This window comes from Ahaetulla prasina, chromosome 5 (assembly GCF_028640845.1).
Source record: "Ahaetulla prasina isolate Xishuangbanna chromosome 5, ASM2864084v1, whole genome shotgun sequence".
NCBI lineage: Eukaryota > Metazoa > Chordata > Lepidosauria > Squamata > Colubridae > Ahaetulla > Ahaetulla prasina.
Genome location: NC_080543.1, coordinates 39,863,323 through 39,890,037, shown reverse-complemented (window position 1 = coordinate 39,890,037; position 26,715 = coordinate 39,863,323). Strand labels below are relative to the sequence as shown.

Here is a 26,715-nt window from a genome sequence, read left to right as displayed (position 1 = left end):
ATCCTGGCTATTGTCAGGATCCCAGGACATGAAATGGAAACAGGTAGAGTCCCAAGCAAGGAGCATGGGGAAAGGAGGGTGCAAAATGGAGCTATTGGATGTGTGGATGTTGTGGGCGGCATTACAGATGGTGGGTGGGCTTATAAATTGTGAAATATAATTCACCTGAACAGTAACTAACCTCGATTTCCTGGTATTAAATACTGGGAATGTTAAGGATTGTAATTTTTTAACAGTTATAAGATAACCGACCCCTAGTTCTATGTCTAGAATCTGTATTTATATACAAGCAATTTATGACTAATTGTTGTTCTAAAACAAGTTTTTCATGCTATCTAAAATGATAACATTTCTTCTTTTTCTGATAGTCTTTCATGCACTACCAGATTAAAAAAAACTATTTAAATCTCAACTTCCTCCACTAACATATAATATAAAAAGGCCTAAAATCATTTCAACATTGATCTGGCATGAACTCTTATCAGAGTTCAATAACACTTAAAGATATAGCAACAAAAGTGGGAAGTCAGTCATGTTTACTTACTATCAAATCTCAATGAGCAGCTGATGCATGTTGAACATTCTATAATGGGCCTACGGTTGACTTTAATCACAACTGTGGCACAAAAGGACTTTACCATTTCTGAAAAAAGGTCTATATACCAAGTTTACAGCTAAAGTATACTTCAGCTTAGGAATTGGTCCACTAACAAATTACTTTTTAGTTTAGTTTGTTTTAGTTTAAAATGACAAGATACCTTTGATGAACATCTACTACTTTTAGCATTCTGGAATTACTGAGGTAGTAAACAAAAATCTAGACTGGTATAAGGAAAATGCAGTTAACTTATATTATGAGGGCGGGCTTGAAATCCTTCTTCATATTGCTGAATCAATTTTCAGCAATGTAGCTAGCATGACTGCTTTCCTAAATAATTACAGTCAACATAAATAGTTTTCACAGCAAGTCATTCAAATATTTATCAATTCTGCTTCATTATTTAAAACCACAAATAACCATATATTTAAATATTTTCAAACTAAAAATGTTTCTCAGAATTAGATTCAAACACATAGACACAAATTATTATCAATAAGGAATGTCAGTGCCAGGAATACCAACCAAAACATTTCAGATAGGAAGAACCTATTTGTACATGTAAAAGAATAGGTTTATTTTTATGGATACAATGAGTACGATTTTCTATTGTAAATAATGAGAGTTCTTCTGGGATATAAATATTCTCCAGAACAATTGGGTATTTGCAAATAAATTGTTCAACAACAGAATTATTCAGAACTGAAGAGTCTATATCTCAATGTTTTTATATAACCCAGATTTTCTGCCGTATTACACCCAAGAATGAAAGATGAAAAAAATGGAATCTACATTCCATAACAAAATACAGAAGATAACCCTTTTAAAAATGTAGTTTTTTTCACAAATGCATTATAGAAAAGTTGAAAATATTGCAATCTTATAAGGGCTTTTCTACTAAGAACATTTATGAGAGAATGTTATGCATCACAATATTTCTTTGAAAATTCTATCCGATGAGAACCATCTTAACATTTGGTTAATTTTTTTAGTTTGTTTGATAATGTCAGTTCTCAGAAGTTAACAACATGTAGAATGCATCAATTGCACCCTCTTGTGTTGGGCATGCATATCTCTTTAATGATATTTTTAATGAACCATTTATATTTTAATACTGTATCAATCATCAATAGTCAAAAATCAACTAGTTATAATAATCGTAATAGTCGAATATTTACTGCCATAGAAAAGACTAGCATATAAAAGAGTATTTGGAATCATTAATAAGGGCTTTATTTATGCAACACAATTTCCCCATTATTTCTAATTATTTAACAGTAACACACTCATTTTCAATATATTTCAATATCTTTAAATTTATGTTACTTACACTAATACAGGTTTCCCTGATATCTTGGGATGTCTTAGAACTTCTGAAATTGTTTCTTTTGTCTCTTCCATTCTTTCCACATCACTTGAATCCACAACAAATATTACTCCATAGGATTCCGCATAGTAATTTTTCCAAATGCCCCGGATACGTTTTCCACCTCCTAAGTCAAAAATCGTGACTTCAAACCATCGTTGTTTAAGATCAATTTTAGAAAATCCAACTGTTGGAGCCACATCTTCAGGGGATTCTGACAAAATTAAAATATACTATGAGAGACAGTTTGATGAAACTCGAATAAAATTTTGATTTATTCTAATAATGTACTGGATTGTTTGGGCCTCTCACAGGTACAGTTCAAAGAATAGGCAGCACTGAGTTATTTGTAAAAATAATAAAGGCAAGCTACAAATAAATAAATAAAATAAATATATTCCCAACATTTTACCCTGTTTCCCCCAAAATAAGACATCCCCTGACAATAAGCCCAGTCGGGCTTTTAAGCGCATGGCAGTAAGGCCAAGCACTTATTTCAGGGATCAAAAAAATATAAGATAGGGTCTTATTTTCAGGAAAACATGGCATATTTCCCTCCAAATAATATGGAGAGGCAAACAGAACTGAGGGTCAGCAATTATCTGGAGCTGGGAAGAAATTACAGAGTTTCATACTTGCAAAATAAGAACAAAGAAAAGAAGCATGGTGGTTACTCCTATAGTACACTACTCATAAATTATACAAACATCAAGTTGTTACCTAATAGTTACATAACAAATTACAAACTGCCTATATATAAGAATACGTAAGCAGCAGCTAAATATATTTCTATTAGAAAATAAATAACAATTATTATGACTTGACCTTTTGTAAATTATGATATGACCAATTACCCCTCATTAATTCCAAGCTATACTAGACCCATACTAATGCTAAATATTTAATTTTACTGTACAAGTAAAAATAATATTAATCATTAGCTTATGAGCATATCAAAGCTAATACTTATTTCAGAGCAACAGTAATATTACAATAAAACATGCTTTTACTGAAAATGTATTTCAGACTTTATCTGTACAAAAAGAAGTTGAATGAAACTTATTAGCCAGGTTCTACAGAATTCCATATGTAGTGTTGATATACTTTTATGATTATCCTGCATGAAGTGGAATTCCCTAACATACAGAGATAGGCTTTCCTGATTTTAGAGAAAAGCCACTTAAATAAATGGGGCAGATAATCCTTTAGGTGTACATGAGCTCTTTTTATTCAGAGGATATATTCAGTAGATTTAGGGTACTCTAAGGTATCTAATATTCTAAGGTATCTAAAATATGCATAACAAGAAACCAATGGATAAGCATACAATTATCCATATTTCCTCTAACCGAAGAAGTGCCAAATAAAAGATGTAAGTTAAAATATGAAATCTATATTATTTTCAGAGTTGCTTCTTGTCTTTAAATTCTATGGATAGTGGTGGTGGTTGTATATACTTTCTTTTTCCCAAAACAATTAGATATTATTTGATTTAACAGTGTAAAATATTACAATAAGTATCAGATCCTGATTAAAAGTTTAAACATGAAAAAAAATAACAGTAATATTTTGAAAATTATAGATTAAAATAAAATATTCAACATACCTCCTTGGATTCCTTTTACTGTTGCAGTTTTCCCAGCATTATCAAGACCCACCATGATCAATGTCACCTTCCTTTGAAATACCAACAAAAAGAAATTAGAATGTTGTCCTTAAAAAAAGCACATAATATTTTACAACAAATAAATATACGTTCAATATTACCACCCAAAACCAAATGGCAAAGATTCAACAAAGATCTCATCTATTTTACAAAGTGCAGGTAAAGTAAGTGGTCTGTAACAAGTTCTAAAACACATGGAAAAATATAGGGAGCAACAGAGAAAGACTTAATTCTTATTTCAGTTATACAACATGTAGAACATGGTACTAGAACCATCAAGGGGATGATTTTATATTAATATACAATGATATTAAGATACACACTGAAGAACATTTGTGGAATATTTCTATTGTGAAGAAAGAGAAACTATCTTGCCTCTGGATAAAAATTTGATACACTTCAATGAGCACAGAATCTCTAAATGTTCAAAGCATACAAATTAAAAAAAATGGGTAGAATGTGAAGAAAGAAGAAAAACAGAAGAAGCCAGAGAGGGATGGAAGGAAGAAGAGAAGAGAAATATTTTGGAACTAAGAATAGTATTTATTAGAAGAAGAAATTTTAAAAGTATTGTCTCATGAGGAACAAAGGTTCTCATTGTTGAGGCCAAATGCTGAGTAGACAGAAATCAGAAAATTGACAGATAAACTTATAGTAAAAGATTTAGAATAGTTAAAATGAGGTAAAATCAGACTATGAATGAAAGGCTTTACTGGTATTACCCAATACAAAAGTTTATATTTTCTAATGTTGTAAAAGGAAAAGAAACATAGTTTAAAAATGGATTAAATAAAAAGTGGCATGTCAAAAAAGTAAAGAATTCATGGAAACTGAAACATGTCTTAGTTCACTTATCTCAAATGCCATAATGTTCATTTGATCTTGGCAAAGCATATTATGTGTATTAACCATTGCAGTTTGGTTAATATACATAACCAATGTGTATTATGGATCAGCATGAAGTATAAACCCACTCACCATAAATGAAATGGATAACAGAAGCCAAGAAAGAATGGAAAATTTAAAGTACTGACAAGTTCAGTACTCGACATACTAAGCTTAACAGAGCATTGATCTTTTTGAAGTGGAAATATCAAGAATTATATTTATATATATACATAAAATACAGTATAGCCTTTGGAAATTAAGGAATGAAAAGTAATCCATAATGTCAGGATAATTAGATCTTAAGCTTTTTCAGTTTTTCCTTGGGATTATGAATTTTTAAAATGTATCTATACAGTCCTTCACTTATGACCATAACTGAGCTCAAAATTTTTGTTGCTAAGTGATAAATTTGTTAAGTGAGTTTTGCCCATTCTTTGACTTTTCTTTCAACATTTGTTAAGGGAATCACTGCAGTTGTTTAATTAGAAACACAGTTGTTAAGTGATTCTGGTTTCCTCATTGACTTTGCTTGTCAGAAACTTGCAATAGGTGACCACATGACCCTGGGACCCTGCAACTATCAGTTGTCAAGCTACCGAATGTAAATCACATGACAATGGGGATGCTGCAATGGTTGTGTGAAAATTTGCCATAAGTAACTTTTTTCAGTGGTTGTAACTTCAAACGGTCACTAAGTGAACTGTTGTAAATTGAGCAATAGCTGTATATAAGTAATTAGGTTATGTGCTGTGTGGGATGTTGGGTACGTAACTTGAACGGATCAATCTGCAAGACCAAATATTGACCATAAAAAAGGATTTTTTAAAAATCCATGGTAAAAATCAAGATATAAACTTATTAGACATCATTACCTATAATTAATACTATAATCTTTTTGCCCAATTCATAAAAATGGGTGTTACAATTCTTGATTTTTACTGCATAGTTTTATAACTGAAGCTTGCACATTATTATTTTATCATTAGAAATTGATTAACTGCTTTTCCTCAGAGTATATGTATATGTATACACAATTTGTATATTTAATTTGTTCGGAATATGTGGAGAGAAAATTATACACAATTATACAAAACAGAATATAGAGGTATAAAAAACAGAATATAGAGTTTAAACAGTAATTTACATTGGCTATAAGCAATTGCTAATGAATTCAGTAAGCCTTATTCCCAATTAACCATAATAAGATTAGAGTTCAAGAAATTACTTTATACCATTTTAGCAACTCATATGCACCAGGAAGAACATTTTTACTTTCTGATTCTATCATTCCAAGAGACAACAGAGATAGTATACAAAGAACAAACTTTGAAATAAATTCTGAGTTGCTCAAAAATTTTAAAAAAGAAACTTCGTTTCAAAGTATCCATGATGATTTCTAAATAGTTTAGTTGCTCCCTTCCCAATAACATAGGGATATGTACAAAGAACATTTTTCCTTTTCTGCTTTCTCCCTGTACAAATTTTTATTTCAGCAGAAAGCAGAAAAGGAAAAGGTTTTTTTACATATACCTATGCTACTAAGAAAGGAGCAACTATTCAGAAATTATCATGGATACTTTGTTTGAAACTAAGTTTCCTTTTTGAATGGATGATACACTTTTCCAAAAACATAAAAAATCTGCTGCTAAAAATTATTACCGATTGCCTATTTTTGACAGTACAATCAGAGCACTCTGGGTCTCATATAACCCAAAAATGATTTATTAATCCTTACGTTAGCAGAGGTATGGGGCTACTAATCTGCTTCTAAACAATTATGTAGAATTCTTCTAACTGTCTAGATCCACAAAATTTAAAAAAGTCAAAGAAGCTTGGATTAAAGAAACTTCAGTAAAGTATCTTTAAGGCTAAATTGTGGAGTAAATAAAGTACCACTGAAACTGCAAAATAAATTTCTCATGCTAATGTATAGTGAATTCATTAAGATGAAATCCCTTTAAATGATTTGAAATGTTTATTAGCCATCTAGGCTAAATTGCCTTTTACAGGATGAGCTACCAACAGACTCACCTGCTATCTTTTAACTGTTTATGGTTATTTTCCTTTCCATTACTTTTTCAGTCTCCTCAAAAATTTCTCATATAAGCCTTGTTCTCTGTAAACAGGGCCAATGGATAACTGAAGTATGCCTAATGTAAGATCTTTGCAGTATGCCCACCAGAATAGGCAAAAAGCACAAAAAATAACCTTAAAATGGACAATATTCTTATGTTTTGTTTCCCTCTGATATTAATATGAACTTCCACCATTCTCATTTCCTATGTATCAATAACACTCCATACATCCAACTACACTTTTAAAAACATATATAACATAATTAATTTAAATTACAGAAAATCTTCCTTATAATATTCCAGATAATATTTTGCCTTGGTCTGTTCTATGTGAAAATGAGTTAACTACAGGTCTACATATCTTCATAACTGCTGTACCATCTAGATAATCTTCAAAGTTACTAAAAAACGAGTATTTTAAAGTCTGGTTATTTACCTGATGGGTTCTCGCCACCGCTTTAGCCAGCTGCAGCAATTGGCCATCAGACTGTACATTCCTTTCCAACAGCCATTCAGAGCACCAAATAAACTGCAGGTATGGTATATTGACTAATTCCAGAATATTCAATCAAGGGTTGAAGAGATCAATTTGAATATTGCCTTATTACCAAAATAAAGAAAGGGGAGAATAAGTAAACACAATAAGTTCTTGGCAACTGTATTCTTTCAAACCAATCTCACTAAAGAATTACTTCTATAACATAGCAAGCATTCTCCTACAATGAGCCTTAATTTTGTAGAGCCACATTTATTTAAAATGTTATATTTACAGTCAAAGTGCAGCATACTAATCTTTTATCCAAGAAAAGCAATTTTTAGATAATCATACATATGAAACAATATAGCCATAATTTTCTACCCCATTCTTTAATCAGGAAAGAGTTGACTGAATATCCAATCAAAAATTGGATTTGTAAAAGCTACGTTCAGAAAAAACACAATATTCCCAGAATCCCCAGAAGATAAAATAAAATATTTTTACAAATGTTAAAACTAAAAAAACAAAGGAAAACTAACATAGGTTGAATAAATGAAAATAGAATAAAACTTATAAGCTTTCTTTATTGTCAAATGGATAGAAAAATGGGCCATAAATTCAAAGTATATTATTTTTTTAAAAATAATTTACTATATTCAAAGCAGGCGGGAAAGAATTAACAGTGATTTAAATTAAAAAAATACAATATTTCCTAGAATTTTAAAACTACAGGCACACACCTGACCAAGCACTAGTTTGTTACATTAGACAACCAATATCAGAAAGATAGTAGAAAGATTGGTAACAAGGCAGAATCACCTTACAATCTCCTTAACACAAATACATAATAAAGTATGTCATTCTGTAATGAATTAAAAAAGAAGAGGCACATCATAAAATTGTTAATAGTATTATTTCTAAAAAGGAATGAAAGTTTTACGCATCCAATTGTGATATGTATTATTTGTAAGACATGTATGAAATACTGTTTCATTAATATATTATTCAATGAAATCAGGTACAAGATCTGCTGTAGGCTAATTTGTAGAATGTATCCAAAACTTCTAATGGAGCATATGTATGTATGTGGTTTTAAAAAATGCAGTTAAAGATGTAGTTAACAGTACTAGAAGTAGAACCAGTAATTATAAAAGCAATGGATTTATTTATTTATGATTAAGGAATATGGCGAAGTCAGAGAGCTCATGGATCAAGGATGGCTTTTAAATCATAACTAAAGTTCATTCTTCTGCTTATTGTCAGATTGAGCCACCTAATTTTTCAATCCTGCTTCATATACACTTTTCATGACACCTTATGTACAAACATCAAATGTAAACATACAACTGTGATTAATGCAGATAATTCTGATTCATGCTGTTGTCTCCTCTCAAATGCTTCTCTACAGGCAAGTTCAGCTTTCCTCCTTGATAGTCTATTAAACAATTCAAATAATTTAAAAACAAAAACCACCGTAATGCCTTATAGACTAAATATGCACACTCCCAAAAAGTGTATTTTGTGTGCTGGCTATTATACAACTTTACAAATAAGTGTAAGCTTTGGTCCTACATTAGAAAGGGACTGCTTCGGCTTTTATATTCTACGTTGTGCTATACTCAAAAGCAGCATAAATATGAATTACATTTCATCATTCCTTTTAAATTCCGGTGTCATAAGCCCCGAGACGTGAACGTGTTCACACGCGAGAAACGCACGGACCAGGGGCAGTTATTCAACGCCACCAAATCTGCGGACTCGGGAATGACTCTCGTACTCTAATGACTGTCGTGCTCTAACAGCGGTGCCCAGCAGCCCTGTACTGAACGAATCGGACCGAGTTATGAGAACTGCCCTGTTACAGTGATTTATTAGGGTGGCCAGAGAGGGGGAAAAAAAGGAATGCGCCAAGCCTTCGGCCTCTAAACAAGCAGGACAGGCGCCTCCCTCGCCCCCACGTTAAATTAGATTCACAAAGCTCTCCCTCTCCCGCCCCCGAGGGCCTCCTGACCGTCTTCTCGTCTCCCCGTCGCTGAGAAATCCTATAGTAGCCATAGATTCTCGGGGCGGCCCGTCTACAAAGTCACGTGACCGCGCCTCTTTCGCAGGTTTATCTATGCGTCATCACGTGACGCTCCCGGAGTATGCTTATTGGCTAGTCTCCGATAGCAACCGTGCGCAGGAAGGACGCGTAACTACGTCGGTCTCCCTTAGCTACGAGAGAGGGAGGGAGGGGGAGAGAGAGAGAGAGAGAGAGAGAGAGACAAACAGAGACAAGACCGCAAATGAGGAAAGGAAACAGCCAATGAAGGACTCCTTCACTGATGGCACCCACCAATCATTGGTCCCGAAAGGAGGCAGGATTTAGTTTCCAGAGTGACGGACGGGTGCCTGGAATTCTTGAATTGGATTGCTGCTTTATTCCCTGTGCGCGTGCGCTCCTGGAAAGTGACTGAGGAGGGAGAAAAAAATCTGAAGATTTTACAAAGCTGCATAGCCAGATTCAATATAATTTCATTCTTAAATAGTGACCACCAAATAAAAAAAATACTTTGGTAGTCTACTGCATGATCAGATCTGAAGATGTTTTAACATGTTTCCTGCTTAGGAGAACAGACAGAGTAGGAGCTGCAGGACTATTGATCCTTATTGACTACCTACCAGAAATCAAGCACCTTGTAATTCAATAAGACTTTAATCACTTATTTTTGATCCAGTACTAATAAGTGTTCCAGAAGAGTACTCTGCTACTTTGACTCTGAAGGAATCTCACCTAGCAACATTTTTGTTTTTATTATTTTTAATGTTTCTGAGGTCTTAACTTTAACCAATGTGGGGTTACAAAGAGAAGACAGATTCTGAAGTGTTTCACATGTCATTTGAAGAACTGTTCTGATTCTGTTTTAAGCAACTTAAAAGTTTTGATTGAGGGCAAGATATCTTCTTTTGAATCAGGCAACAAAAATAACTTTAGATACCCTAGCAGTTAGGTATGCTTTATCCCCACCTCCCAAAAGCTATCTCGATAAGCCATAATTTACTATATTAGAAATTATCAATTTAATTATTTATTTATTGAATTTATATTGCCAACTATTCACCCATGGCAACTCAAGGTTGCTTAGAGAATATAAAACCACATTTAAAACAATAAAAACTAACAAAAAGAATCAAATAAATTAATATAGTACAATATAACAAAATCACTCCCCGCCCCCATGACAGCAGATCACATGAGCCATTTAATGGCTTCCATCCTGCTCTGGGTTCCCCAGGCCCGCTGGCAGAACCAGGTGTTCAGCGCCTTCCAGAAGAGTATTAGAGTGGGGACCATTCTAATCTCTGGGAAATGATGTTCCAGAAAGACGGAGCCACCATGGAGAAGGTCATTCTTCTGGGTCCCACTAGGTATATCTTCCTCAGGAATGGGACCCGCAACATTCCCTACGTTCCCGTTCTGATGGGTCAGGTAGATGTGACTGGCAAGAGACGGTCCCTCAGATAACCTGGTCCCAAGCCATGAAGGGCTTTAAAGGTGACAACCAGCACCTTGAATTGCACCCGGAAGCAAATCGGCAACCAATGCAGCTCCCGCAGGAGAGGTAATACATGTGCACACCGGGGTCTGCACAAAACCATTCAAGCCGCTGCATTTTGCACCAACTGGAGCTTCCAGATGCTCTTCAAAGGCTGCCCCATGTATGTTCCAAAAATGTATAAATTTTACTTGTTTTGCTTTATTCATTTATTTTAGGTATCCTAATTTGAAATGTATTCCACTACCAATACCTACCTAGTTGAGGAGTTACGACTATTGCATAATTCTATATGCACTACATTTGATTTATCTTAAATTTAATTAGAATGTTGTAATTCACAATGGAATTTTTTACATAGTAACCTAGTACTATAGCCATAGTACTATAGTTTACTATAGTAGTAGTAAACAAGGATTTGGAATGTATAAAATATTGGTCAGATGTGTGTTTTGGTAAAGTAAACCTTGTATATTTATCCCTTTTTCACAACCTTTATCTCCCTTTTTATTTTGTTTACTAAGTTGCCTGAATTGAGATCAGAAAAGCTTATATATATATAGTGATCTCAAGTTTGAATTAATGGATTTCCCTGTGTGGACTGAGGTTTTTGTTGCTGTTGTTAAATGGCCTTTGTAAAAACAAGCTATGCATTGACAATTATCAGACAAATATCTCCTATTACAGAAAGTATTTTTTTTTTAAATTGTGACAATATCTGGGCACTTATCTTGGCAGGGTTATAAAACTGGGTGCCCTTGCCTTTTTCCAGTGTAGGAATTTAGCACCCACCCCCCTCCTAGAAGAATGAAATATTCTAGGAAATATTTTAAAAAGCAGAATATTATACCTTCCTGGATGAGAAATGGAGAAACATATTTTAAAGACAAAGGAGCTCCCTGCAACTTCCTGACTCCCCCCCACCTTTGTCAATGGGCCATTAAAAGCCTCAGCTAAGCTCACTCATTCTCCCCACCTTTGTCAATGGGCAATTAAGGCTTCAACCAAGCTCACTCAATCCCCCCATGATTTGCAACACAATACAACTGAAACTCACCACATGGCAAGGCTCAAGCAAGCTTGAGAGACAGCCAGCAAGGCTAGCTAAGACTCCCACCCCCTGGGAGTCTGACAACCAATCAGGATACTCTTCCTGTGCCCCAGAAAGGTCAAAGCTCAGAAAAGCATAAAACCAGGGAGCACACAGGATCTCAGGCCCTTTTCTGTTCAGGAACTCAAGCCATGTGATCCTGACCACCATTAAACCATCTTTCCAAGCAGCCTCCATGTTTCCAGTGTCTTTGTCCCCACTTGGAACTGAACCCAGATGGATATTTCTTCCAACAATTGGCACCCCAGATGGGACTCCAAGCTAACCTAACCAATGGACCTGGCCCAGGTAAGCCTCCCTTGCTAGCAGCAGACCCATTGAGTCTGTGGGTAAGTTTTCCTGGACCTTGGCCATTTGGAACTAGGTTTTAAAGGGGTTTTGAGTGTTGAGCTCAAAGACTGCTTGGAAAGAAGGTGAGTACCTCTAAATTTTAATTTTAAAGCATGGAAAAGCATGGGAAATATGTGTATGCCTGCATGTGTGTGAATGAGAGAGCCCTTTTCCCAATCACAGCTGGATCTTGCATCCTCTGTGCATTTCCTAACCGCAGAAAGACCAAAAGTCTGGAGAGCATGGGGGTTTTGCCAGAGCACAGGACCTTCTGTTAGGGAAGGAAGAAGTGTGTGTGTGGGATTCCACCTGAGGAAACAGTCTGATTCCACCTCTTTGAGCAACCTCTAGCCGCACCTCTGCCTACTGCTAGCTCCACCGAGCCGTGACCGGTAGGATAGAGAAAGCAAGGGGGGGAAGCCAAACGTGGAACTTTGTGTTTATTAGGAACGGAAGCCGAGCGAGAGGAAAGTAAGTGTGAATGAAGCAATTAAGAGAGTAAAAAAAGAAAAAAGGAGAAAAAAAAGGAAGCAGGAGATCTGCTTGGGGCCCTGGATGCCCGGAGGCTGCCAGTACTGCCTGGTATGCTAAAAAGGAAGCAGGAAGCAGTGTTGAAGAGGTGCTCGTACCTACTGGCAGGGCAGTAGGTCCTCTGGGATCACCTTTTTTTGATCCAAACTGGAAGCTCCTTAACAGGAAGGTGCCCATACTTCGACAGAAGGGAGTCGAAGTCCTTCCCAGAACTTTTTTTTTCTGAAAATTGTAGGAGGATCCACCCGGCTAGGCCAAAGTGAAAAATAAAACCTCACATCGGAGAGGGAAACATGGGAAGCAGTAGCTCGAGGGTGGAGGGAAATCCCCTGGAAAACCTGCTGGGGGCCTGGAGTGCCCGGAGGCTGCCAGTTTTACCTGGTATGCGGAAAAAGAAATTGAGGAAATTGTGTAATAAAGATGAGAATAGGAAACAAATTTGGCTAAATAAAGGTACTTAAAAGAAAAGGGAAATATATAAATAGGAATGTTTGGGTTTTTGTTTTGTTTGTTTGTTTGTTTGTTTGTCTCTTTCTCTGTCTTCTATGGAACCACGTGGTCTGTCTGTTAAGATTTGTGCCTTCCCTAATTTAACTGAGATTTATGGCGGGAATGATCAGTGTGTGTGTAAATCTCAGAGTTTTGTTTTCCTCTCTGTCCTCCTTGTTTTTATGTGTGTATGTCTGTCTTTGTGGGCCCTTGAAGTAATTGTAACTGTAAAATGTATCTGATCTCTAGAGACAAGAATTTTAAATTGTTAGGGAAAAACAAAAACAAAAGGTTGAAGCAATAAAATAGGGAAAAGAGAGAGAGAGAGAAAAGAAAGAAAGCCTTTGCCCTATTTTCGTGTGGCCACCGGGAATAGGGTACAGAACTTTTCATTTCTGCTTTTTTCTCCTCTTTATCTTAAAGTAACAACTCAAGTTTATAAGGAAACATTTTAAGTTCACTTACAAGATAAGTTTATGAGGAAACGTTTTAAGTTCACTTACAAGAGAAAAAAAAATTCAGTCTTGCATTTACTGTGTTTAAATGATTTTACCTGTTCCTAAAGCATGTGAATCCAGTTTTTTTTTCTTTCATCAGTTGTGTCTCCATTTTGTTGAAACTGCATTATCTTTTAGTAACTGCAATATTGATGTGTTGTATCTTTTCAAACTCTGCCTGCAAGATATCTACCCCCCCCCCTTTAATCCTGTTACAATGCCTTTCCTGAGAAGATTACCCACAAAAGTGGGGAGGAGATCCTGTTCTAATGTCTTTCAGCCCTGAAAAGATGACTCTGCAACTGTGGAAGCAGAGCACATGGTTCCAGATGCTGCCCCCAGAGGAGACCTTCCATTTGTTGGAGCCAGGAATTGAGTTTGAATCCAGCCCCCACTGAAAGTCATCACAGCAACCAGATTGGAGCAGACCTTTCCAAACCTGACTGACCAACAAGCATGCCACCCAAAAGATATGAAAGAAAGGACCCTGAGATGTACAAGTAAAGACTAAAAGACTCTTTTCAATTCCCAGAAGACAACTGGAAAGACTATGGGGAGGTGGAAAATTCATTGTAAGGTTTTCTGTCTTGTCTCATTTACATTGTAATCAGTCTAAAGTATTCATGTAAGGATTGTATTTGAGTGGCTACCACAGCAAGTTCTGAACACCTTAGATTTCTGTCTAATGGTAGGAAATTTGTCCAGCATGTTTGTATTGTTTGTATTGCCTGTATTGAAAAAGTAGCTGCATACACAGGCACACACAGAGAGAAACACCATTCAGAATTAGACTGAAACTATTCCCTTCACTTACCTCCACACAAGACTTTTAGGTTGATTTTTGCTCTGTGGCACTAAAAGCCCAAGGAGTCAGATCTCCCTGCTAATTCCATGGGGGAGGGGCATCCCCCTCAGGCAATTCCTCTCTTGAAGAGATAGCAGAAAAAGTGATATCCAAAACCCAAGCCCTGACTATGACTCACAAATGATGCTGCCCAGTTGCCCAGTAAAGCAAGATATGTTGCACTGGTGGTCTCATGAGTAGAAGTCCCAGGGCTCATTGTGTGTAATTTTTTTTTAAAAAGAAGAAAGGAAAAGCCTGGATTGCACACTGATTAACCTCAATTTGGACTGGAAAAAATCTTGGATAGACTAAAGTAAGAGCTAGGCAGGTTCAGTAACCAACCCTTGGAAATGAGCAGCCTGTAATTTAAAGGAAAACCATGGCTGTGAAAATTTTGGGATGTGTGCTTGCTTGACCTGACTGGAAGCTCTCAGAAAGTGATATCTAACAGCTGAAATTAATTGGCATAGAAAATTGGATACTGTAAAATTCTTACCAGAACTTTTCCCCTGGCTGCTAGACCTTCATGGTTGAAAGCTTTTGGGAGCCACTGAAGGAATCTTTTTCTGTTGTCTCTATCAATGGCTTCCTTTGCATCAGGAAAATTAAAAGCACCCACTGATTTGATCAATTTTAATTTTGCCAAGAGCATGTTTCAAAACTCACGTTTTGAAAAAAAAAAAAAAGTAGGGATTGTAGGAATTTAGCACCCACCCCTCCTAGAAGAATGAAATATTCTAGGAAATATTTTAAAAGCAGAATATTATACCTTCCTGGATGAGAAATGGAGAAACATATTTTAAAGACAAAGGAGCTCCTGCAACTTCCTGACTCCCCCACCTTTGTCAATGGGCCATTAAAAGCCTCAGCTAAGCTCACTCATTCTCCCACCTTTGTCAATGGGCAATTAAGGCTTCAACCAAGCTCACTCAATCCCCCCATGATTTGCAACACAATACAACTGAAACTCACCACATGGCAAGGCTCAAGCAAGCTTGAGAGACAGCCAGCAAGGCTAGCTAAGACTCCCACCCCCTGGGAGTCTGACAACCAATCAGGATACTCTTCCTGTGCCCCAGAAAGGTCAAAGCTCAGAAAAAGCATAAAACCAGGGAGCACACAGGATCTCGGGCCTTTTTCTGTTCAGGAACTCAAGCCATGTGATCCTGACCACCATTAAACCATCTTTCCAAGCAGCCTCCATGTTTCCAGTGTCTTTGTCCCCACTTGGAACTGAACCCAGATGGATATTTCTTCCAACACCAGGACAATTTTTTTCCAGCTTCCTGGTGTAACCAACAGCCCTGGAACTCCCTGTAGCTTCAGGTATTAGCCAAGCTACTACTCTTGCTGAGGCTTTCTGTCATATGCTAAGAATCAGGTATACACATTAAGGTCCAGTTTTATCGCCCATGAATCTTGTCAGCATCATATTCATACCAGATGTGAGTGAATGGAATTTAAGAAAAGTTGGTCTTAAATCTTTTATGGGAATGTAAAGACTCCAGGCTGACAATTTTAGATGCTGCTTCCTGGCTCTGCCTGTCCTTTTTCTATACTTTCTAGAACGATCAAACTCTTGATCATTCAAAATGATTCCAATCCATGGAAGTGTATGTCAATAAACTGGTTGCAGTTCAAACCTGAACATCAGGGCTACAAAAAAAGGAGCTCCAACATTTTTTTGAGACCCTCCTCCCTCCCCAAAAAATCCCAAAATGACTGCCTTAAGAATTGTAGATACTTCAGTGACTATTTGGCCACAAAAAAATCATGTGCATCTTCACCAATGGGTCATGATTTCTCTAGTGTTTGGAGTGTACCATTGACAAGCAGGTCCATGTAGGACTGCAGCATTGTAATACAAGTTTCTGTGTCTATTTAGATTTTTTTTAGGTCAACAAGATTCACCAACAGATGCCACTTAAGATGCCATGCAAATTTCTTTCTTGTTCATCAACAATCTATCTCTAGTCAGAATTCAATTGTAATATGTAATTAAAACCAAGACTGAGCTACTTAGGTAGCAATTCATTTAAAGCCGTACATGACAATTCACTGATGTCTTTGGAGGGTAGTCTTCAAAAAGCCTTGTTACATTAAAACTGCAACATTATGTACTGTAAACAATGGACATCACATGACACTTTTTCCAAAAATTAAATGCACCGGTTTATTCAGCAAAATCAGTTGCCTTGAGATTGCATAAAACAGAGCTGCAGCATCAGCCCAAGAGGCTGGGATCTCACGTGCTTAAAACTCCGATGGCTTCGTTTCCAGCTCGCTATGCAAATAAATACAGCCTCACACTAGCCAAAGCGCAGCTTTGATTCTGGAAGGAGGAACGAGTTGAAGGTGAACTGCCCCTTTCTGTGTTATTGGCAACGAGCCTTGGGAAGAACGCAACCAAAAAGGCAATTTCACCTCCCTTCTGCCTTTTCCTCTCGCACGCGCGCACGCAAGGACACACAGAGAAACAGAGGGTCCTTTTGAGCAAACGGTTAGAGACCAGCCCCGCCGGGAGGTTCAGCAGCTTCTGGGCCATTGCCATAATGTCCTCCCCTCGGCCTTCCTGTTTACCCACCACTTGAAATGGACAGGACCGCTTCCAGGAACTGTCTTGCCTTCGAATGAGGCCATCCCCCAACCAGCCTCCTCTCCCTCCCGCTCCGCAGGAGGACTAGAACCGTGCAGAACATTGTCCTCGCTTCCCGGCATCGTGTGAACAACCCAACGGCAACTGAGAGCAGATGCCAGCATCCGCTTCTTAGCTCCAAAAGAAGATACGCCGACCCAGTTCGCCTACTAACTCTCAGCTTCTCAGAATGAGACTCCCGGACGTTATTTGCCTCCTTATTTACTGCCTCTTTATTACAACGATCGCGATTTCCCTCTCAGAGGCAAGGACATGTAAGTAAAATTGATCTGCTTTCCAACTTTCGACAGAGTTCAAGTGGGGCTTGCGGTTTTTTAGTTCATTTGGACCTGTCTTGTGCTTTCTTCCTCAAGCTGTCTTTTGGAAGAGATTGTAAAGAATAGTAACGGAAAGAATTCTATACCGACGTACTGTGTAACCTTTTCTGTGAAAAGAATTCTCTGTCCTTCGAATTCCTAGGGATGCAATGCAACCTGATTACTTGCACGTTTACTCAATAAAATAGATATCACGGAGTTTAATGGGACGTTGTTCCGGTTCCTTGTTGCCAGGAATGTCCAAGAGATTCTGATGTGCCCTTAAACTCTGCAGGATCTGAAATAGCTTTTTTGGTTTTCACTAACCAAATATCTTTTCCATCTCCATAAGCAACCATATTTGTAATGAGGCTAAACTACGGGAGAGTGAATAATTATCATTGCAATGAGAGAGAGAGAGAGAGAGAGAGAGAATGCTAACCCCAGCAAAAGAAGGGAGGGATTTGGGGTATTGTCAAATCATATTAAAATAAAAGTGTTAAAAAAATTACAATTACTTCTGCGGTGAAAAGTTTAAACAAGTATTTTGTGTAGAGGATGCAAATTGTGTTATTTAAAATTAATATTACTGTCTTCACACAAATGCATTTAAATAATGCATGCAGCCTGTTTAGAGATAAATGACCTTTTTGTGATTTGCACCTACAGTAAATCTTCAGTAATCTTCAGTAACTGAAAACATGTTTCTCCCTCTCCTTACAACATTGTCTTCAATACATGCCCATCCTACACAAGTTTAAACCATGCTTAGCTTTTCCAGTGTCTGATGGTAAAGTAATGTTGTGTTCCTTATCCTCATACAATTCAAGGCAGCCTCTAGATGTTTAAAAAAAAAGTTAGGTTTTGTTACTCATTACCCTGGAGGGAATCAGGTGACTGTGTGGGCTTGAAACAGATGCAGAAGAGTTAGGGGCAGCAGATTTCATGCCTGAATAGTTTTCTGCTGTCCCTAAGATAGCTGAATAAGCACTTCAACTTTGCAAGACAAAAAGGATCAACATCTTAATTTTCTGTTAAATTAGGAGATGAAAGCAGATTCATTAGCTGCCCACGGTTTCCCTCATTAAGCGTAATATAGTTTTGTTTCTTTTCCCCTTCCCTATTTCATTCCATAACAATTTTGCAAATAAATTACAGAGAAAAAAAGAAATCCATGGCTAAGTATGTTCTACCAATCTGTATGGAAACTTTCATGTTTAGGTACAATTTCAGCATACTGTAGGTATGGAACATGTAGACTTTTACAGATTTCACTGGGACGCTGAGATAGTCCATCCCATTATTTACCAAACTTCTCAGAATCTTATGTTATCAAGGACAACAAATCTAACTTCCACTGAACTTCTTCGGAACTGCTTTAGGCTTGGCACATGGGCCTTGATATAACCTGTTGTCAGATTTTCAAGTAGCCAAAACAAGACAGTAAAAGGAGGATAAGGATATGGATTATGGAGATTACAGCATCAGTTAGTGTCATATTGCAGCAAAAGCTAGAATGATCTATTGTTGGTAATTGTAAAACAAACTAGTTAAAAAGCCAAGAAAATTAAGTATAATTTAAATATAATATACACATCATGTAAATATATGGAAGAATAACAGGAAACACTTTCTAATGCTGTAGCTGGTCTGACCTTGAGTGTGTTATTGTAAACTCTTTAATAGTTAATTATAAATTATATAGACCAAGGGCAAACTCCTACCACTACCTTGATCTCACCCACTGTTTTAACTAAGTGAGGGCTGCATTCAAAGTATTGCTCCCAGCATGTCCTAGGATGTTAGCTATCAATTGAAACTTTGAAATGCATTTTAATTTCCAATCTGTGGATAATTTTGGATCCATTATACAACCACAGTTTAATGCAGAATGTTCATGTGAATAATTTCTAGTTACAGACTCTGAGATTACCAAGTTATTAACACAGCTAAATGTAAGAAAATGTTCAAGAGGAAACTTTGTCCCCTTTTGTTAATATTGATTGATAGGTCCAAAGGTGTTGCAGTTATCTTTATTACATAAGTCAAATAATACCCTAGGAATGAAGATCAACATCTGTTAAAGGTAAAATCAAGCAGATCTTGCTTATTATAAACCAATTAGCCTGCTGACTGGGTTATAAATAAGCTTTAAGCTAGATATCTATGTTGGCTAGTTGGCTAGATGAAAACAATATAGGTTTAAAGAAAATGGGATGGCTTTAGAGTAAAACCCTCATTTTATAAAATTTTATTGAAAATTATACCATAATTCTGATTATTTTCCTGATTACCAGTGACATTCCATGAAATAAAATTGAGGGTAAATCTATAGGTAAGCTATATTACCATACACGTAGCCCTATTTAACTTATATGCAGAGCACATCATTAGAAAGGTGGGGCTAGATGAATCAAAAGTTGGAAGTAAGATTGCTGGGAGAAATATCAACAACCTCAGATATGCAGATGATACCACTCTAATGGCAGAAAGTGAAAGGAACTTAAGAGCCTTTTGATGCGGGTGAAGAAGGAAAAGTTGGCTTGAAACTCAACATTAAGAAAACTAAGATTATGGCATCCAGCCCTCTCAATTCCTGGCAAATAGATGGGGAAGAAATGGAGGTAGTGACAGATTTTATTTTCCTGGGCTCCAAGATCACCACAGATGGGGACTGCAGCCAAGAAATTAAAAGACACTTGCTCCTGGGGAGGAAAACTATAGCAAATCTAGATAGTTTACTAAAAAACAGAGACATCACCCTGCCAACAAAAGTGCATATAGTCAAGGCTATAGTTTTCCCAGTTGCTTTGTATGGATGTGAAAGCTGGACCATAAGAAAGGCTGAGTGCCAAAGAATTGAGGTTTTTGAACTATGGTGCTGGAAAAGACTCCTGCAAGTGCCTTGGACTGCAAGGCAATCAAACTGGTCACTCCTAGAGGAGATCAACCCTGACTGCTCTTTAGAAGGCCAGATCCTGAAGATAAAACTTAAGTACTTTGGCCACCTAACAAGAAGGATGGACTCACTGGAGAAGATCCTAATGTTGGGAAAGATTTAGGGCAAAAGAAGAAAGGGGTGGCAGAGAACGAGGTGGTTGGATGGAGTCATTGAGGCAGTAGGCATGAGCTTAAATGGACTCCAGAGGATGGTAGAGAACAGGAAGGCCTGGAGCCCCATTGCCCATGGGGCCACAATGGGTCAGACACAATTTCGCAACTAACAAAGTCCTAGGTGTCAATGGCAATTAGGACCCAAATTTCTATTCCTAAGTGATGTAATTATAAATCACAATGTTATTTGACCAAATCACTTAGCATGGAAATCCCAGCAGTTTTGGTTGCAGAACTGTGTAGTTGTTAAGCAAAAGAGATGGGACTCCTAGGCAGGAGCATGGACACTTGTACAAAAGGGTGGTTGACTTATGGGAGCAATTTGCAATTGTGTCTGCCAACTTCCCCATTGATTTGAGCAGAGAAATTCACAAATGCCAAAGAGGAGGAGCTGTAATAGTTAGAACTTCAAGGACCAGTCATAAATTCCATTCATTCAGCTTGTCATAACTATGCAAGGTCATTGAATGAATGGTCATAACTTGAGGACTATTTGTATACATATAACTTAATCACCAGGGCTATTATCAGAAGCAACTTCAATATAGAAAGACATCAAACAAGGGTATATTTTGGACCACTTGTTTCATTATTATATTAACTCATTGGTTGAAAGTCTTACTAAGCTAAATTTCCATCTTCCTGTGTTGGTGTATTCCTTCCGTCCCCAGCATTGTGGCATTTTTAGTTGACTGGCAGGTTTTGTGGTATTACCAGAGAGCATTGATAAAATTAACTTGCTTCAATGCATGCTAAAACAATAGACCCTTAAGGATATAGCTGATTTTACCGCTTCACAAATTATTATGATCTTTTTAAGGGCATTCAATGATCTTGGGAGTCAGGTTGCATTCAAATTTCATAAATAATTGAATACAATAATTGAAGCTGAATCCTGTGCATAGTAACATTTAAACATAAACATCGAGCTGCTGTTATCATAATCACTATATAAGCTATATTCTCTTATCTAATTATAATGTTATGAGAGCACTCATTTTCCAATGAGTGCTCTCATAATGTAGAGAAACATTGAAGGCAAAAGGGGAAGGGGATGACAGAGAATGAGATGGTTGAATAATATCATTGATACAATGACCATGAATTTGAGCAAAGTCCGGGATATAGTGGAGGTCTAGAGTGATCTAGTCCATGGGGTCGTGAAGAGTCAGACACAACTGAGCGACTGAACAACATTAGTGAATAGTTGCTACTCATATGGAGAATGTGAGGTATGACATAGAATTTTATAATTGAGATATAGTAGAAATCTATAATACTACAAAATTCAAAACAGTAATATTACGGTTGCTAAGATGTAGATAACTTCTGTATCCTTGCTTACATCTACAATAGTAAAATAAAAGAACAAAAATGTACCCTGTTCATGTCCAAAGAACATTTTTACATCAAGAAATAAGAAGGAGCTGTACTTCACAAAAACTTGTATTAAGTTTTAAGGTGCTACTTTTTAGATGCACAGATATTCTTCCCCGCCCTCCCTGAGTAACACATGCTGATGAAATTTCTGTTTGAAACATTTAAAAGCTATGGCGTGTTCTCAAGATCTGGATTTAGTAACGTTAAAGCCTCTCGAGGGATTATGTATGCATTGATTCAAATTCTTTCTCTGAACTTTAGAATCAAAAGGATTTTCTGCTCTGTTGTTTACTATGATAGGCAAAAGAACTCACCAAAGGAAAATTGCTGAAATTCTTAGTTACTTTCTGCCAGTTTTAGCACTTTCAGAAGAAAAGAGGTCTATTTTTTTGTAACAACGAAGCAGTAATAAGTTTGCCTATGTTTTACTGATTTGAAAAACGCACATTCTGCATCTAAAGTACTTTGTCAGCTTTGGAAGCCATATTAGGCTGGAAGCTTCCGTGTTGCTACTTTCTCATGTGTGGGAAAGTAGGAGGGGTGATTTAGTAGTGAGGTTGTCATTAGACATAATAACATTCTTCCTGTTGGTCAAGGTCAGGCCGATCCTGCATCTGGAGAATGAGTGGTTGGAGTGCTGTCTCAAGATGGGACGGTTGGCAATTGGAGTATGTGATCGACTGAGGAGTCAGGGGATGGTCTTGAGGGTTTCGATTTACTGAGGGAAAACCCGGATCTCTCAGATTCGGATTTTCCCAGTTTACCTATCCTAGTAAAAACACTTTGAAGGATGCATGCTTCAGAGTTTTACTTGGAGTGGGAGGGTTTTTTCTGGAACGCTGACGTACTTCTTTATTTGAAACAATACTTTTAAAAAAAATCTTAATGCCTGTAGGCAACAGGATTATATAGCAAATAACTATTTCTATTAGAAACAATTTCTAATAGAATAAGGATACACACTTCTACATAATTACTGGCAAGTCATACTTGTGTATGGTGTAATACAGCACATACAAATGCACATGCCTGTGATGTGGTGAGTTGTCTAATTCTGGAGAGGAAGGAGTCCCTCTTCCAATAATCCCTCTTTCAACTTTCCACAAGTCCTGGAACAGCCTGTTTGATAAATATTGCTACCTCCTATTTTCCTCCAGATAAATACTCCCATGAGTAAAGGGATCATCAGTTCTCCTGCTGTAGCTTAACTGAGCACAAGAATGACTGAGCTCCTTGAAATACTTTCAAAATGAGAGTCAAAGATTCAGTAAGAGTTCAAATCTTTTTTATGTACATTGTGTTTGCAATAACAAATAGGAATTTAGAAAAGGAAAACAGAAAAACAAAAAAAGAATGATAAAGAGATTTTCTCAAGATCATGGCTTGTTCAGCCAAGAACAAATTCAACAAAATATTTTAAAAGTTTAATAAATGCATTACAACTAGGTCATTTCCCTTTAAACAAAACCTAAGTATTCTACCTCTACTGTATATCTACTACTTCCTAAGCCGTGGTTCTCAACCTGTGGTCTGTGGGGCCCACGATGTCATCAGGGGATGTCTGTGAAGGCTTGAAGACATGTTAAGATTTAAATCTTGAGTTAATTCTTGGGGGTCCATTGGCCATGATCCATGGCCACAAAGGGGGGTCTTTCCATGGTGAAGAAAAGATTAAATATCTCCCTTTTCAAGACCTCCAGTTAAAATAAGCCTATCTATTCTGATCAGATTTTCTACTACACTAAGACACTTAAAAAATCAGGAATTCTTAGTAATCAGCCTGAATCTCCTTTTCTTTTCATTTCATTTGTTCCTCAACTCTTCTTCAGTTTCATAAAATAGGACATTTTAGATATGTGTATATAATTATTTATTTTTGGTTTATCTAGTCCTTATTTTTACATATTAAAAAATTAGCATTTTATAACTGCTCCTCATAGAGCTTTGTTTTAAGATTTCAATTCATGGGAGCTCTGATCAAAATATTCTTTTATAACTGTAGAGCATTTTAATGTATTACCTTCCCTTGAATTGGGATATAATGTCTTTAGCAATGTAGCCTGTGAGTGAGTTAGCCTTTTGAGCTGTTGCATCAAAATGCTTATACTTATTTAGTGGTTGTCCACTAATATTCCTTGATCATTTGTATGCATGGTATTACTAAGTCATATCCCTCAGTGCTTTATTTATGTATTGTTACATAATTATGTAACAATTAAGATTGTTTTTCCCAATCTTAATTAAGTTCTTTACAATTGATATCCTTTTTTTGAATTTTTTTTATTTTTTTAATACAAACAAACATAAAAACATCTTCAACCAGATACACTGTGCCGGTAGGTTGATTACAAATCTTCTGTGCAATTTCAACATATACAGTACATATCATTATTTTGTCTAATCTTACATTTTGTCAATCTAATATGTGTCCAAATGTTTTAATCAATTGATCCTTTAATTAACAATAATATTTTATTCTCTCATTTCATGTAAATTATTCTAAGTTAATATTTTATCTTATTGCATCATTTATTCCATCATCTTAAGTCAATTGTATCATTCAACAGTTCTTTCCTTATCAATACCTCTCTCAAATCTTTTTAACCTGTTTTTCCTTCTAGCCATTGATAAAATAGATCCCATATCTTATAATATTGTTTATCTTCCTGTTCTCTAATTTCAAATGTCAATCTACTCATTGCTGCGCATTCCATTATTTTCTTAATAATTTCCTCTTGCAATGGTGGTTTCTCACTTTTCCAATTCTTAGCAAACACAATCCTAGCTGCTGTTACTACATTCACAATCAAATATCTCAATTCTCTATTATAAGTTTCAGGTATGCTCCCCAATAGAAAAACTTCTGGTTTAATGTCTATATGCTCTTTTATCATTTTTTTTCCAACCATGTGTAGATTTTAGTCCAGTATCTTTTGGCTTACAATTGATATCTTTGAGCGTCATCTGTTGGATTTGTTCCAATATTTAACCTTTTGAAGTCATTTGAATTTTATTTGTTTATTAATTTTTTATGCAAATTTATGCATTTCTACACATCTTCCTTATAAGTTGAATTGTGGTCTTGTTTCCCTTTTTTAATTAGGATTTATTAAAAGTTTTTTGTTAATATAAAATAGAAATAAAATAAAGATAATGGAAAAAAGGAGGAGGGCAGAGGGGAAAAAAGGAAAAGAAATAAACAAAAAGCAGTAATTTATAATTTCTTTTGGTACAGTAAGATAATCGATAGGGTTATAATATCAACTTTTTACTTGGTCTTGTTTCCTAAGCATGTTTACTGTATATATCCACCTATTGTTGTTGTCAATTTCTGTCACAACCAATGGAAGACCACATGATTGATCAAAGAAAAAAAAAGACTCCTTATGTCAGTCATTTATACTAGAAGAAAAGCTCATGAAAACACAAAACATCCAGGATTTTGAACAATTGCTAAATAAAGTTTCACATTTATTTATGCGGTGTGTGTTTATTTTGAACCCTATATCTGTCTGTACTTGTTGAAAGTCAGTAAATTCTACCCTAATAAAAAAGGGGTAGATTACTCAAATATTCTGTATTTTTACTGGAAAGAGATTGGAAAGAATCCAATATTAATATTTACAGCCTAAAATTAATATATATTCTATCTTTAGACATGTTCATTTGTCCTTAAGTAGATCAGATTCAAAAGATACCTAAACATTTTGACATATATACAGAAATGTATACTGATCGCTACAGTGAAAACACTATTCAGTTATTTTAAACTTTTACAGCTGATTGCAAAGGTTAAGGATCAAATTCCTTGTCTCAGGTAATGCCTATGCAAACAGCAGTTGACGAAATTGCTAGGTGGTATCAAAATTAAACATAACGTTTTGTAGATTTGAATACATACTTACTATTTATATTTTTTTACAGATGTTCATAGTTTGTGCAGACTGAATGTAACAAAACGGTTACAAGTGATCCTTGATTTACAACCACAATTGAGCCCAAAATTTATGTTGCTAAGTGAGCAATTTGTGAAGTGAATTTTGCCCCATTTTATGACTTTTCTTGCCACATTTGTTAAGTGAATCATTGCAGTTGTTAAATTAGTAACACGGTTGTTAAGTGAATACGGCTTCTCCATTGGCTTTGCTTGTCAGAAAGCCACAAAAGGGATCACATGACCCAGCGATGCTGTGACCATCATAAATACGAACCACTTCTCAAGCATTTGAATGTAAATCACATGACCATGGGGATGCTGTGATAAGTGTGAAAAATGGTTATAAGACAGTTTTTTCAGTGTCATTGTAACTTTGAAGGGTCACTAAACGAAATGTTGTCAAGATCTACCTATATTTACAAATTTGAAATGTTACAAGGAAGATAGTGAATATGGCAGTAGAAATAGCAATATATTTATATACCAGAAAACAGAATAACAGAGTTGGAAGGGACTTTGGAGGTCTTCTAGTCCAACACCCTGCCTAGGCAGGAAACCCTACACCACTTCAGACAAATGGTTATCCAATATCTTCTTAAAAACTTAAAAACTACCACCCCCAGTGCTTTACAGTACTCTCTGTAAATTAGCACTATGTACTTAGCAGTATCACTTTCATTTGTTATTAAAGGGAATGGTTTTTCTCACTAAAGAACTACTCACAATATTCGAGTGATGAAGAGAGCATTGACACTGTGTTGGCACTGTAACAAGACTGTTGTATCTGTCAATATTTCATACTGGAAATAGGGATGTAGTTATTTCAATGTGGTTTGTGTAGTATAATGGACAACTGCTCTTTGTATTCCTTATTCCTTACTCACCTTTATTCTGATTCTCAAACCGTGACAGCATAGTTTTCT

General features: G+C 36.2%; 2 protein-coding genes across 7 annotated transcripts in view; one reads left to right on the top strand and one right to left on the bottom strand.

Annotated features, from left to right (window-relative positions):
* The window catches only part of ARL13B (ADP ribosylation factor like GTPase 13B), a 44,448-nt gene extending 35,275 nt beyond the window's left edge, over positions 1-9,173 (bottom strand). For 2 of the 6 annotated variants that reach the window (XM_058185358.1, XM_058185357.1), the window contains exons 1-3: positions 7,030-9,158; positions 3,571-3,641; positions 1,929-2,178 (exon numbers count right to left, since the gene is read on the bottom strand). In XM_058185358.1, the coding sequence (XP_058041341.1) occupies positions 1,929-2,178; positions 3,571-3,641; positions 7,030-7,088 (380 nt within the window). In that variant the 5' untranslated portion in view covers positions 7,089-9,158. Of the gene's footprint in view, positions 1-1,928; positions 2,179-3,570; positions 3,642-7,029 lie in introns of all 6 variants that reach the window. The other 4 variants (XM_058185355.1, XM_058185354.1, XM_058185356.1 and 1 more) reach the window with 4 other exon arrangements.
* A 7,576-nt stretch (positions 9,174-16,749) lies between these two features.
* PROS1 (protein S) overlaps positions 16,750-26,715 on the top strand; it is a 39,917-nt gene continuing 29,951 nt past the window's right edge. The window contains exon 1 of the mRNA XM_058186161.1: positions 16,750-17,319. Coding sequence (XP_058042144.1) covers positions 17,235-17,319 — 85 coding nt within the window. The 5' untranslated portion in view covers positions 16,750-17,234. The remainder of the gene's footprint in view (positions 17,320-26,715) is intronic.